The sequence below is a fragment of the Miscanthus floridulus genome, chromosome 10 (genome assembly GCF_019320115.1).
Source record: "Miscanthus floridulus cultivar M001 chromosome 10, ASM1932011v1, whole genome shotgun sequence".
NCBI lineage: Eukaryota > Viridiplantae > Streptophyta > Magnoliopsida > Poales > Poaceae > Miscanthus > Miscanthus floridulus.
The window spans coordinates 2,836,607-2,849,345 of NC_089589.1; the positions used below are offsets into that span (position 1 = coordinate 2,836,607).

The 12,739-nt window shown below is 47.6% G+C and overlaps 1 protein-coding gene across 1 annotated transcript; it reads left to right on the forward strand.

Moving 5' to 3' along the window:
* The first annotated feature begins 436 nt into the window (after positions 1-436).
* LOC136487498 (uncharacterized) lies at positions 437-6,345 on the forward strand. Its single transcript, XM_066484620.1, has 4 exons — positions 437-638; positions 849-1,106; positions 5,543-5,773; positions 5,892-6,345. The coding sequence occupies exons 1-4, from the start codon at positions 465-467 to the stop codon at positions 6,204-6,206; spliced, it is 978 nt and encodes a 325-aa protein (XP_066340717.1). The 5' UTR covers positions 437-464; the 3' UTR covers positions 6,207-6,345.
* The last annotated feature ends 6,394 nt before the right edge of the window (positions 6,346-12,739 follow it).

The following is a 12,739-nucleotide window of genomic DNA, read 5'->3' on the forward strand; positions in this document are numbered from 1 at the left end:
CTTAAAACTTATAAGCCACCATTTTCCGTGTGGGGCCCACACCTTTCACTTAATAGGCATGAGTTTATAAGTCATCTACAAGACTACAACTAAACAGGCATAACTTATGAAAAGATACTGGAAGTAGCGTTGAAGACTACGGAGGATTGCTGAATCCAAAGTGAAATATTCTTAATTATTTTATTCGGGCTATCCCTTGTTTCCTTGTGGATGTCTCGATGAATGCATGTCGCTGTACCGGCGGCAGGCGGCAGGCGGCAGCTGTTTGACAGAGACGCGACGACAATGACAATCAAATTAACGACCTAGGTAATTAATCGATACCATCAATGATCGATGCATAATAATTAAGATAAGAGGACGCCGCCCTAGCTAGCCAACAATATACGCATATATACCTGCCGTCGTCGTCCAGGTCGACTGATCCCCGGCCAGTTGTTGCAGCAGGCAGAGAGCAGGGAGAAATGGCGAAGCTCTCCGGGGCCGCCGTGCTGCTCCTCGTCGTCGTCCCTCTGAGCATGTACACCTGCGCCTTGCTCGTGGGAATCCAGCTCGTGCGGGCGCTGGAGAGGGGGCCAGGCAACAGCGGCGCTGGCGTCGAATTCACCTGGCGAGGAGCCCTCGACTACGTCACCAAGGTGATCGATCGTCGACGATAGAAATAGCTCCAGCTATAGCTACTACTTGTTCATGCATCATCTCCATCCATCAGTTACATATACGTTGTGTTCGATCTCTTCGTTCTAGGGTAGAGATCATCTATATATCCATCCCCTGCATGCATGCGCGTCGTCGTCATAAAAAAGAGGTGACTTGTTTGTCAATTGCCATGTACTTGCTTGTTTCAGGAGCTTTGGGATATCAATGTTTTGGGACGGCGACGAGGAGAAAGGAGGGTTAGTGGCGGAGTCAGACAACTAGTACCCGTCGTTGTGGCGTCATGGAGCACTGATGTTGAGAGGTCGTCGTCCTCCCTTCGTGAAGAAGCACTGGAACCCTACGTCGCCCTCCCTGATCTCCCTTCGGCTGATCATGTTCTAAAGACAAACAGCAGTGCAAATGATACCTCAAGGACCCAGCAGAGAAGATACTACAATCACACTTCGGTACGTGCATATGCATGCTTTAATTTCTAGTACTAATCTTTCTTTTTTTTCTATTGTTATTATTACTTCAGACGTACTGTTTATATATATACTTGCAGTCGATCGAGATCAATTATTGTTAGCCACTACTACAGAAATATTTTTAATGCTATTTTTACCCTTGATTTCATTGAAACCGTTTGTGATAGTATACCGCTAAACTAAAACTGGTACGGTGGTGAAAACAATTTTTATTGGCAGTTCAGGAGAGAGGAGCCGATGGTAACAACCCCCCCCCCCCCCCCCCCCCCCCCACACCCCCCCACCCCCACCCCCACACACACACACGGTGCACCGAGCTTTCACTCGCACCGCCCTTGCACCACATGCGCATGTTGTGCTATCTTGAAGTGGCTAACAGAGGGACCCGCCCACATGTCGCCCCATGAACGGGTGCACATGGAGCGACGATCCGAGGCCCCACCGGCCCATCTCTATCCTCCCTATGTTTCTCCCATGTTTCTATTATCTCCATCCCTTCGTCTCGCTCACCCTCCCTTTTGTATCTCCCCCTCCCTCTCAGGCTCTCCGTGGAGATCTCCTCCCGAGTAATTCTCTCTCTCTCTCTCTCTCTCTGCAACTCCCTAGCGTGACCTCAGGGGGTGTCGCGGCCTGTGGCGGCAAATTCTAGGGCATGGGGCACACGGGCCCTAGAGTTCTCCGCGCCACTCTCTCTCCCTCTGAGTTTTCACCGCGGCCAATGAGCCCCCCCCCCCCCCCCCCCTCCATTTCAACCACCACTTTCACTGTCGGTTGCAAACTGGCAATGATAACCTCCATTTCAACCACCACTTTCACCACTGCCCTGCAAAACCAGTGGTGTTGGCGTTTATGTAGTTGTGAGTAATCCATCCTTTTCAAATTGTAAGTCTTGTTTTTGTTTTTCCAAATTTATAGCTTTTACTATGTATATGAAGATCGCAAAATCTATTTATTTAAAAAAATCAAAATGACTTAAAATTTAGAACGGAGAAGGTATTAGGCAAGCTAGGGTTTGTGTACCAGATATATAATTAGGGTGGCATGCAATTAAGCACATATATATAAACACTTCTATATTTCAGGTGCCTGAGTTTTAAGATGGTTTCAGGCAACGCTCTTGTACTACCGATTAGTACAAATAAATTATCACTTTTGTGATTTGTTATTTGCCTTTGTGTCATAACATATTAATTTTTTGTCCTTCTCTGACTATAAAAAATAATTGTGAATTGTTAAATTATCTTTGTGCTAACACATATCAGATTTTATCAGGTTTATGGTTTTGTCTAACGGATTTTTTATTCACGGAACCAGAAATTGTAGAAATTTCAACAAACTAAAACTGTTATTTTAGTATAAAATATATACAATTAGCGTCGCCCAAAAGAAAACTAAAGTTCAGGCACCTTAAATTTAGCAAATCCCATATATAAATAAAGAGAGAATTATGTATTTGGCACTGAAACAAATCGGTCTTCCGCATTTGACACTAAAAAATTTGAACTTTCTTATTTGGCACCAAGTTGAAATTTTCTTCCCTAGATAGCACTGCCGTTCATTTTGGCTAGTAACGGCGTCAAGTGACTGGTAAAATGACATGAATGCCCTTCTTTGTAGCAGAAATACATGATGCCAAATAAGGAAGTAATAGATGGACAGGTTGTCAAATAAGAAAATTATAAATATCACAAATATATTGTGAACTAAAACATGGGATTTTGATAATCGAAGTCTGCAAATAAATAAATAATAAATTTCAAATTCTAAGGCAAGAGCGGGTCCCGCTAGGGTAGGCTTAGCACGGGAGGAATTTGCCCTGTCTAGTTAGCTTGGTCAGAAATTGTTTGATGCAGTTTAGCAGCTCGCTCATCTCAGTTTAGTCAGTCCTATATTCTTGTCAGATCATCGCAAGACATGAAGACAACAAACAGATATTTCTCCACAAATACTTAGAATAGTACACACAGCTAGCCAATCATCTAGAGTTCTCCACAATTGAACATCAGAAGTATACAAGTACTCATATTTCTCGCTCAATCACCGAAACTACGAATTACTCCCTCTGTCCCGCCAGAGGGCAAGCGCAGCTGGTGCTGGGCGCAGTACTCCAATTTTTTCTTCAACAACACTGGAAGATACATCTTGTTCATCATCAAAAGTGGCAACCACATTTGCAGAGGAAGAACTAGCAGAAAGATTCCAGTGATGTTTAAACACTGGACTTCTGTAAGCCAAACGAGAGGATCCATTTGTTGCCAATTGCAACGGCTTAACATTCTCATGCAAGTTCTGCTCATGTTTGGTAGAACCAGTAAAACTTGTAGAGGTTGTTTTGCCACATGACCTGCCAATAGTAGAACAACCAATCAAATATAGAACCGATGATGTATGCTTGCATGCCAATAGAACAGATCATCCAATTTGAAAATAAAGGCCATTCCGTCTGTCCATCCCCAGTAGCAAAATCATCTAAGCTCAGCTCGAACACATCCCAAAAAGTTCATAAAATTAGTGATGTGAAGGATGAAGTGTCAAATAGAATTATGCCCTGATTTACTACGGGTTCAAATCAAAATGTCTACTACTAGCTAGCAACATATTTGATTTAGCAATATAACTTAAATACTTACATATATTCTTACCGGTAGATCCTTTTAAATTTGTAGATTTCAGTTTTCTGTGTATTACAAAATAATCAAGAAATAAAAAATAACAATTTTTTGGGTAGGTCTCATAGTATTAACCTTCTTCCAGAAAATGCAAACCCAAATAACATGGTTTGTAACCCACAGTATTATGCCATCTTGCCTGCAGATTAGATACCCTCAACTCTTGTAGTAACATACATATCTTGATTTGGCGATCGAAAAGAAATTGATCTTACTCAAGTACACTTTCTGAAATGGGTTGCTCTGGTGGGGAAACAATGGATCACTAATGAAAATTATATATATATATATATATATATTGGAATGGAAAACAAAACAATCATCATAAATAATGCTAGAATCCCACGGCTTCACAGCCCCAAGAGCAATATTCCATACAGCGTTTTCACTCCAACAATCATAAAAACTGAATTAGTTAGTCCCACGGTACGATCCCAGACCTGTCTGCACCCGATCACAAAAGAATGACAAGAGGAGAAGGGACCGCGAGGAGCACTCATGTCGCGGCCCCGGTCTTCGTCCCCAAGATTTGGACGGCGCCGGCGCCCCTGGAGCCCAGAACCCCGTGCTCCATGATCCCTCCTTCAGCTGCAGGATTTTTCATTTTATAGGAACATATATAAAAATAATAATAAAGCCAACCCTCCATCGGAGGAGAACGTGGGGGCCCGGCCTGCATCCATCAAGCGCCATGAACAGGAAAGACGCGTGGAAAGAAGAAGGGCGGAGAGAAGGAACCAACCGGGGGAGCAGCGGAGAGGAAGCGCGGTCGGCGCATCGTGGAGGGAGATCTGCTTGTACCTGCTCGCTGTCCTGAGTAGTGGGGAGGGAGTGGCGTGGGCGTGGATCTCTGTCTTCTTCGCGCCTTCCTGTGTCCTCTCGAGTCGTCTGCTGTTTGCTTTCCGCTTTCGGTCAGTTTGGGTTCGTCGTCGCCTCTGCCACGCTGCTGGCTAGCCGGAGGGGCCGCGCCGCCTCCGCCACGCCGCGGGCTGGCCGGAGCGTCGGTCCCGCCGCCGCGACCGCGCCACGGCCTGGCTCCGCCGGGTGAGGTCGCTTTGCCAGAGGGCATGCGCAGCTGGTGCTGGGCGCCACCGGCCACAACATCTCTGCTCCATCATCCTCTCCTCCTCTTTCCATCAATCTAGGGTTTGGTGTGTTTTTTCGGGGAAGAAGGTCACAGACACACACGGGAGACGGGAAGGCTCGGCCGCTCGGGAAGTCCACGGACAAATTGGATGCGTGAGGGTAGGTTGGTCACGCTAAGAAAAAACTGACACGGTCAAGATAGTCAACTAACAGATGAATGGATGAAATGGACGGTAGTGTCATATAGGGAAGGAAATTTTAATTTGATGCCAGATAAGAAATTTCAAATTTTTAAGTGCTAAATACGAAAGACTGATTTGTTTCAGTGCCAAATACATAATTCTCTCATAAATAAAGTAGCACTAGTGTGTCATGCAGTTTGGAATGAAGTAAAGACAAAGGCAAAAACGGCATTTCCCCACCTTTTATTTACTTAGATTTGAGAAAATCAGTTAACTAATGTTTCGGTGTCGTATAACAAATGACCATGGTTCAGTGATGATATCTAGCAAATTTTGATGTTTGAGACGTGGACTAGCTAATTCTATGTTTGTTTAGTGTCCCATAGCAAAAAAAAAACATTGCCTATATATAAAGTACGTAGTAATAGCAGTATTATGAATATATATGAGTAATGGATGGTGGTGGATTGCATTGCAGCCGAGGGGCGTGATCAGCGTGGGGCCGTGGGGTGGATCCGGCGGGCAGCCGTTCTACATGCGCGGCGCCAGCACTCCTCGCCTTCGTAGCATCATCCTCTACCATTCCGGCGCCATCCACTCCCTCTCCTGCGAGTACACCCTCGCCGGCGACTACGAGGGGCCGCCGCCCCGAGTGGCTGGTCCGTGGGGCCTCCCGGATTCCTACGGCTCCAGAGGAGTTCGTACCGAGGTAACTAACGACCGCCCAGATCGATCACCTTTTCTTCCGATCCTTGTGTGCATTTCGCTTCAGGGGTTGATTGGCATGCATCTGTGAATGAATATACAAATAATTTCTGTGCATGCAGATCGACCTGCCTTCAGGGGAGCACATCACGGCAGTGGAGGGGACGACGGGGCACTTCGCGAACGTCCCCGGCGTGGTGATCACCTCGCTGACGTTCCGCACCAGCGCCGGCAGGACGTACGGGCCGTACGGCAGCGTGGCCGCAGGGTCGCACTACTTCTCCGTGCCGGCGGCGGACGGCGCCTGCATCGTCGGCTTCTGGGGACGCTCCGGCTGGCTTCTCGACGCCATTGGGGTTTACATGAAGCCTTCTTGCTCATCATCAGACACGGCGGCGTACAAGAATTATGCATCCAGACGTCAGGGACGAAATTAGTACGGCAGTATATATACTGCTCCGGCTGTCCGGCGGCGCTATATTGGAGATCATCCATAAAATCCGATATGTATTATAGCTAGACAGATTTTCCGATTGCTGTCAGGATGATGGAAACATAAATAAATAATAACAAATCGGCCGGGCGTATATTATAATAGACAAATTACATCTGAGAAGACTTTTTTATATATATTTGTGGATAGAGTGAGTATCTAAAGGGCTGGTTGGATCACAGCATCCTGCATCTGGCTAGGCAAGTAATCCTGGCCCTGGACGTAAGAAATCCAACCAATACAACAATCCTCTTAATCTATGATGGAAAATTTTCGTCACAGATCACCAAAAAACCGTCACGGATTAACATTCGTGGAGGTTTTTCAAAAACCATCACAGATTAACGAAATCCATGACGGTCCTAAACTGTCGTAGAAGAGCCCAAGGCCTAATTAGCCTAACCCAAGCCTAATGTTTGTCACGGAAAAAACCGGCATGGATAAATTATCACATCATCATGGATGCTTACGTGAATGATGTTGTAACACGGCCTCGGCGGGTGGCGAAGGCCTCCGACGGCGAGGTGTCACCAAGGCGTCTTCGACCGTCTTAGGGCGGAGATCTGGCACTGACTAAAGGAACTTTCCTGGCTATGCTTGTAGGGCGCTACACGAGGATCAGCGAGCTTGTCGTGGATTCCGCCCGGGCCGAGCACGGGCATCTCCGGCCGCTCAGGCGGACGCCGCCCCGCTTCGGTTGACGGGCGTCTCCGGCAATAAAGGCGGAGGCCGCCCTACCCCTGAACTAATCAAACAAACAACCTTGCCTAAGTGTGTGCAGGTACCTAAGCGCAGGCGCCCATGGTCCGCGCGAGCGTGCCAGCATGGCCCCCGCGCGGCCGGGCGGAGACCTACGGATGAGGTTTCCGACCGGACCGACGGAGACTCGCGTAGGCAGCTGCGCGCCCCTGAAGACGGAGGCCAGCGTCGGGAACCCAGGCCTCTGGGCCGAAGACCGAGGCACGGTGGGCCGGCCGCTTATGGAGGCCCATTACTTGAAGACGGTGTGGCAAGATTGCCCCGCAAACGAGAGACTGGTGGCGGAATATTCCAGGAATGTACTGTAGCAGTTGAAGGGCATTGTAATAAATTATGTCAAGAGGTAGTTGAGTCCTATAAATAGGGAACACTTGTAACAGTACAGGAGGTTGGATGATGAATTAATGAAACCTTAGTTTTGCGTGTCATTTCCCTACACGCCCACCTGTCGTGCCTATTCCCCAAGCCTCCGCCTGAGGGCAACGCTTGGCGGGCGAAGGCCTCTATCTCCTCCACACTGTTTGAGACCGCTAGTCTCAACATTGGCGCCCACCGTGGTTTGGCCAAGGCAAACCAACGATGGCAGAGAAAAGGAAAACCACCACCAGAGCAGCAACGACCACGGGTCAGAGAGGAAGGCCTAGGCGCACCGCTCGTAGCACCTATGCAACCTCACCTGCGGAGGATGACACCAGAGCAGATGCCCAGGGTCAACCACCGGAACCCCAAGAACCAGAGATTCAAGATCCGGAGGCCCAGCCAAATTCAGGCACAACACTCGAGCAAGAACTGCAACAGCTGCAAGCACAGTTGCAAAGAGCGCAATAAGAGAGGGACAGAATGGCAGCAGCATTCGTAGCTAATCAGCAAGCTACTCAAGCGTCAGCACAAGCAGCAGAAATAAGGCAGCAGTTGGCAGTCCTACATGCTGAGATGCTAAGTATGCAGCATGTAGTACCAGCGTCAACCTCCGCAATCCCAGCCTCCGCAGCAACAACTCCGCCAGCGATCAGCCCAACCATGATGCCATCTCAGGTGATGCGGAGGCCTATCGATCCCAAGTCCCCGCTCTCTGAAGGCATACAACAGTCGCCATGGCCAACGGCGTACAAGCCAATCACACTACCAAAGTTCAACGGCAAGACAGACCCCCATCAGTTTATTATGAGTTACGAGGCAGCAGTAGCCTCCGTCGACGGAGACGACGCCGTCTTGGCAAAGTCATTTGTCATTGCAGCCGAAGGTGACGCGTTGGCTTGGTATTCTATGCTCAAACCAAGCACAGTCTACTCTTGGGAAAACCTCCGGGACAAGATATTGGCAAATTTCAAGGGGCTAACAGCATAGTCGCTGACTTCCACAGATCTATTCCAGTGCAAGCAAGTGCAGGGAGAGACACTACACGACTACTTCCGAAAATTCGTGCAACTAAAGGCGAAGGCACCAGACGTCCCAGACGAGATCGCCATCGAAGCAGCGATCAAAGGCCTTCGAATTGGGCCATTCGCAGCACACCTCTCAAGAAAGAAACCAACTTCCATACAGCAGTTGTATGACGAGTTCGAGAAATACTGCAGATCAGACAATGACCTCCGAAAAAGGCTGGAGGAGCAGGGTCAAAAGAGACAGCAAAAACTCCCAGAAAACCTATAATAACCAGAATGCATCAAATCAGAAACCAGGCCAGGGGCAAGTGCTCAGCATCGAGGGTCAACCTCACCCCGAGCAAGGGCAACTGGAAGCGCCAGCACGGCCGGAGACCCAGACCAGGAACCAAGGTCGGCAAGGTTACCCAGGCAAAAACTGGAACAAAAACCACAGCCAGAAACAACGTATGCCATATTGCGTTTTTCACGGCGAAAACGTAGGGCACAGCACCAAAGATTGTCTGGAGACAAAAGAGACACAGGAAAGGATGAAGAACAAGCAGACTGCCCAACCTCCGACACAGCAAAGCGCAAGAGAGGTCAACACCACCTACACAACTGACCACCAGCAGTACTGCCCAATGTACCCAGCGCTAAACGCAACCCAAATACATCCCTCCACACTAGCCTCTGCCTATTACCCAAACTTCCTACCAGCATGGCGGTCAGCGCCTTCGCAGCAGCCTCCGGCGGGTAACTACAGTTCGGAGGCAAGCCTGACCTACATAAACCCAAAACCTCCCCATATAACCTACCTCGAAACAAACCCACCGGCACAAAACCAAATCAGGTTTGAGCCTCCGCCGCAACAGCACCACATGCAGCAACTGCCTCCACTGCCACCTCACAACCAACCACCAGCACCAAAAATGAGCCAAACCCAGAAAACCAAGTCAACCCCCATGGACCGCTACCAACAATAGGCATGATACTACCAATCGCCAGAGGATCATCAATGGAGTTTTAAACGAAAAAACAAAAAAAGGATCACCTTCGCCTGGTAAACAACGTAGCAGTCCAAGGCCCAGCGAAATACACAGATTGGTCCAGAGTCCCAATCACCTTCACAGAAGAAGATCTCCAGCTAGAGAGCTACCCTCATGCAGACGCAATGGTAATCAAGACCAACATAGCAGCATGGGAGATAAGCAGAGTACTGATTGACACTGGCAGTTCAGCAGATATCATCTTCGTAAATATCTTCGACCAAATGAAGCTCAGCAGAAATCAACTACAGCCCTCCGAATCCCCTTTGATAGGATTCGGAGGAAAGCAGATACAAGCATTAGGGAAAATCTCACTCCCAGTGTCGTTTGGAACCCAAGCAAATGCTAGAACCGAGTACATAACCTTCGATGTCGTCGATCTGTATTACCCATACAATGCCATCTTGGGTAGAGGATTCACAACCAAATTCAACGCAGCCCTGCATATGGCCTACCTGTGCATGAAAATACCAGCACTCCATGGTATTATCACAGTCCGAGGCAGCTAGAAAGAAGCAAGAAACATAGAAAAAGCAATCTACAGAGCCCAAAGAAACATCAATGCAGTCGACTCGGCACACAAAGAGCTAGAGCCTCCAGATATGCCTAGAGGAAAAACAGATATGACAGGTCAAGAAGAGACAAAGGTGACCCCTCTAGAAAAGGAGTTACCAGACAGAAAAGTAACAATCAGCTCAGAGTTGAGCAAAGCAGAGGAGGAAGAGCTCATGGAAACTCTAGTAAAAAACAAAGACATCTTTGCCTGGTCAACCTCCGACCTACAGGGAGTCAGCAGGGACATCATACAGCATGAACTGGATATCAATGAAAACATGAGGCCAAGAAAGCAGAAACAGAGAAAAATGTCGGAGGACAGAATCCTGGCAGCAAAGGCGGAGGTGCAAAGGTTACTAGACGCAAAAGTCATCAGAGAAGTCAAGTATTCAGAATGGCTCGCAAACGTAGTACTGGTGCCAAAGAAGAATGGCAAAATGAGAATGTGCATAGATTTCACAGACCTGAATAAAGCTTGCAAAAAAGACCCTTTCCCATTGCCAAGAATAGATGCCTCCGTCGACAAGGCAGCCAGATGCCAGAGGTTCTCTCTCCTCAACTGTTTCTCTGGGTATCACCAAATCTGGATGAAAAAAGAAGACGAAGACAAGACAAGTTTCACCACTCCATTCGGGACATATTGCTACACCAGAATGCCGGAGGGCCTAAAAAATGCCGGAGCAACCTTTGCCAGAATGACAAAGGAAGTTTTGGGCTCACAACTAGATAGAAACATCATAGCCTACGTCGACGACATAGTGGTCATGAGCAAGAACAAGGATGATCATGTCTCCGACTTATAGGAGACCTTTGCCAACCTCAGGACAGCTGGCCTCCGCCTCAACCTAGAAAAATGTATATTTGGAGTCACAAAAGGAAAGATGCTCGGATACATCATAAGCAGCGAAGGCATCAAAGCAAACCCAGACAAAACCAGAGCAATAATGACAATGGCAGAACCCAAAAACAAGAAAGAAGTGCAAAAGCTGACGGGAAGAATAGCAGCGCTCAACAGATTCATCTCAAAATCAGCAGAACGCACCCTCCCCTTCTTCCAAGCACTGAGGGGCGGAGACAACTTTGAGTGGGGGTCCAAGCAGTTGGAGGCATTTCATAACTTGAAAGAGTATCTGGCAAACTCACTGGTGGTCTCCGAACCAAAATCAGACAGCCACCTATTGCTATATGCGGCGGCCTCCGACCATGCAGTCAGCGCAGTCTTAGTCCACGAGCTGGAAAAAGAATCAGGCAAAACTCAAAAGCCAGTTTATTTTATCTCAGAAGCATTGTCCGAAGCCAAGCTAAACTACACTGAGGTAGAAAAAGTTGCCTACGCAGTACTAACGGCATCAAGAAAACAAAAGCATTATTTCTAAGCCCACGAAATCTTAGTTCCAACATCACTGCCACTGCAAGACTTGCTCAGAAACAAAGAAGCCTCCGGTAGAATAGGCAAATGGGCTATAGAGCTATCATAGTTTGGTATCTCATATGTCCCTCGAACAGCAATCAAATCACAAGCACTAGCCGATTTTGTAGCAGATTGGACACCTCCGACAGAGCCCAAGGTACAACCAACCACTCAAGGCTGGATAGCATTCACGGATGGAGCCTGGGGCCAAGCCAGAGCAGGAGCCTTCACCGTCCTAACGGCACCCTCCGACGTCAGACTGTAATATGCAACAAGGCTAGAGTTCAAATCAACAAACAACATAGCAGAATATGAAGGCCTGATCCTAGCGCTCAGTAAAGCAAAGACCCTAGGGGCCAAAACATTGATAGTCAAAACAGATTCTCAAGTGGTTACTGGCCAAGTAGAGAAAGAATACACAGTAAGAGAGCCAGAACTCATCAAATACCTATCCGTTGTCAGAAATTTGGAGCGGAGATTCGAGGGCTTTACCCTGAAGCACATCCCAAGATCAGAAAATGCAGAGGCAGATGAACTAGCTAAAGCGGCGGCAAACAACCTGCCATTGCCACCAAACACTTTTTACCAGATCCTGAAGTCTCCGACAACTGCGGAGACATCTAAGACACCTAAGCCCATACTACACCTGCAAAATGAAGATTGGAGAAAGGCGATAACATAATTCTTAGAAGACAAAACCACCGAAGAAGATGAAGCAAAAGAAGCAAGAATATAGGCCAGGGCAAGAAATTACACAATCATAGATGGTGTACTGTACAAGAAAGGAGTAGTCCAGCCTCTCCTCAAATGCATATCGTAGAGCGAAGGCATAGAGTTGCTTCAAGAAATACACTCAGGAATTTGCGGGTCGCACATTGGCTCTAGAGCATTATCAGCAAAGGCAATAAGGCAAGGCTTTTATTGGCCAACACACATACAAGACGTAGAGCAGACAGTTAGAACATGCAAAGCATGCCAAACATTCTCTCCCGGGCAGTCAAAACCATCGTCGGAGACCCAGCTTATACCTCTGACATGGCCGCTACAAAGATGGGGTATGGACCTGGTCGGCCCATTACCACCATCCCAAGGAGGAAACAGATTCACAGTAGTGGCAGTAGAATATTTTACAAGATGGATAGAAGCAAAGCCGCTGGCGAAGATAACCTCAGAAACTGTCAGAAAATTCTTCTGGCAAAACATCATTTGCAGATTCGGTGTACCGAGGATTCTGACAGTAGACAATGGAAAACAATTTGATTCAGAGAACTTCAAAGAATTCTGCAAAAGCATTGGGACAAAACTAGCCTTCACCTCAGTATACCACCCAGAGTCCAAT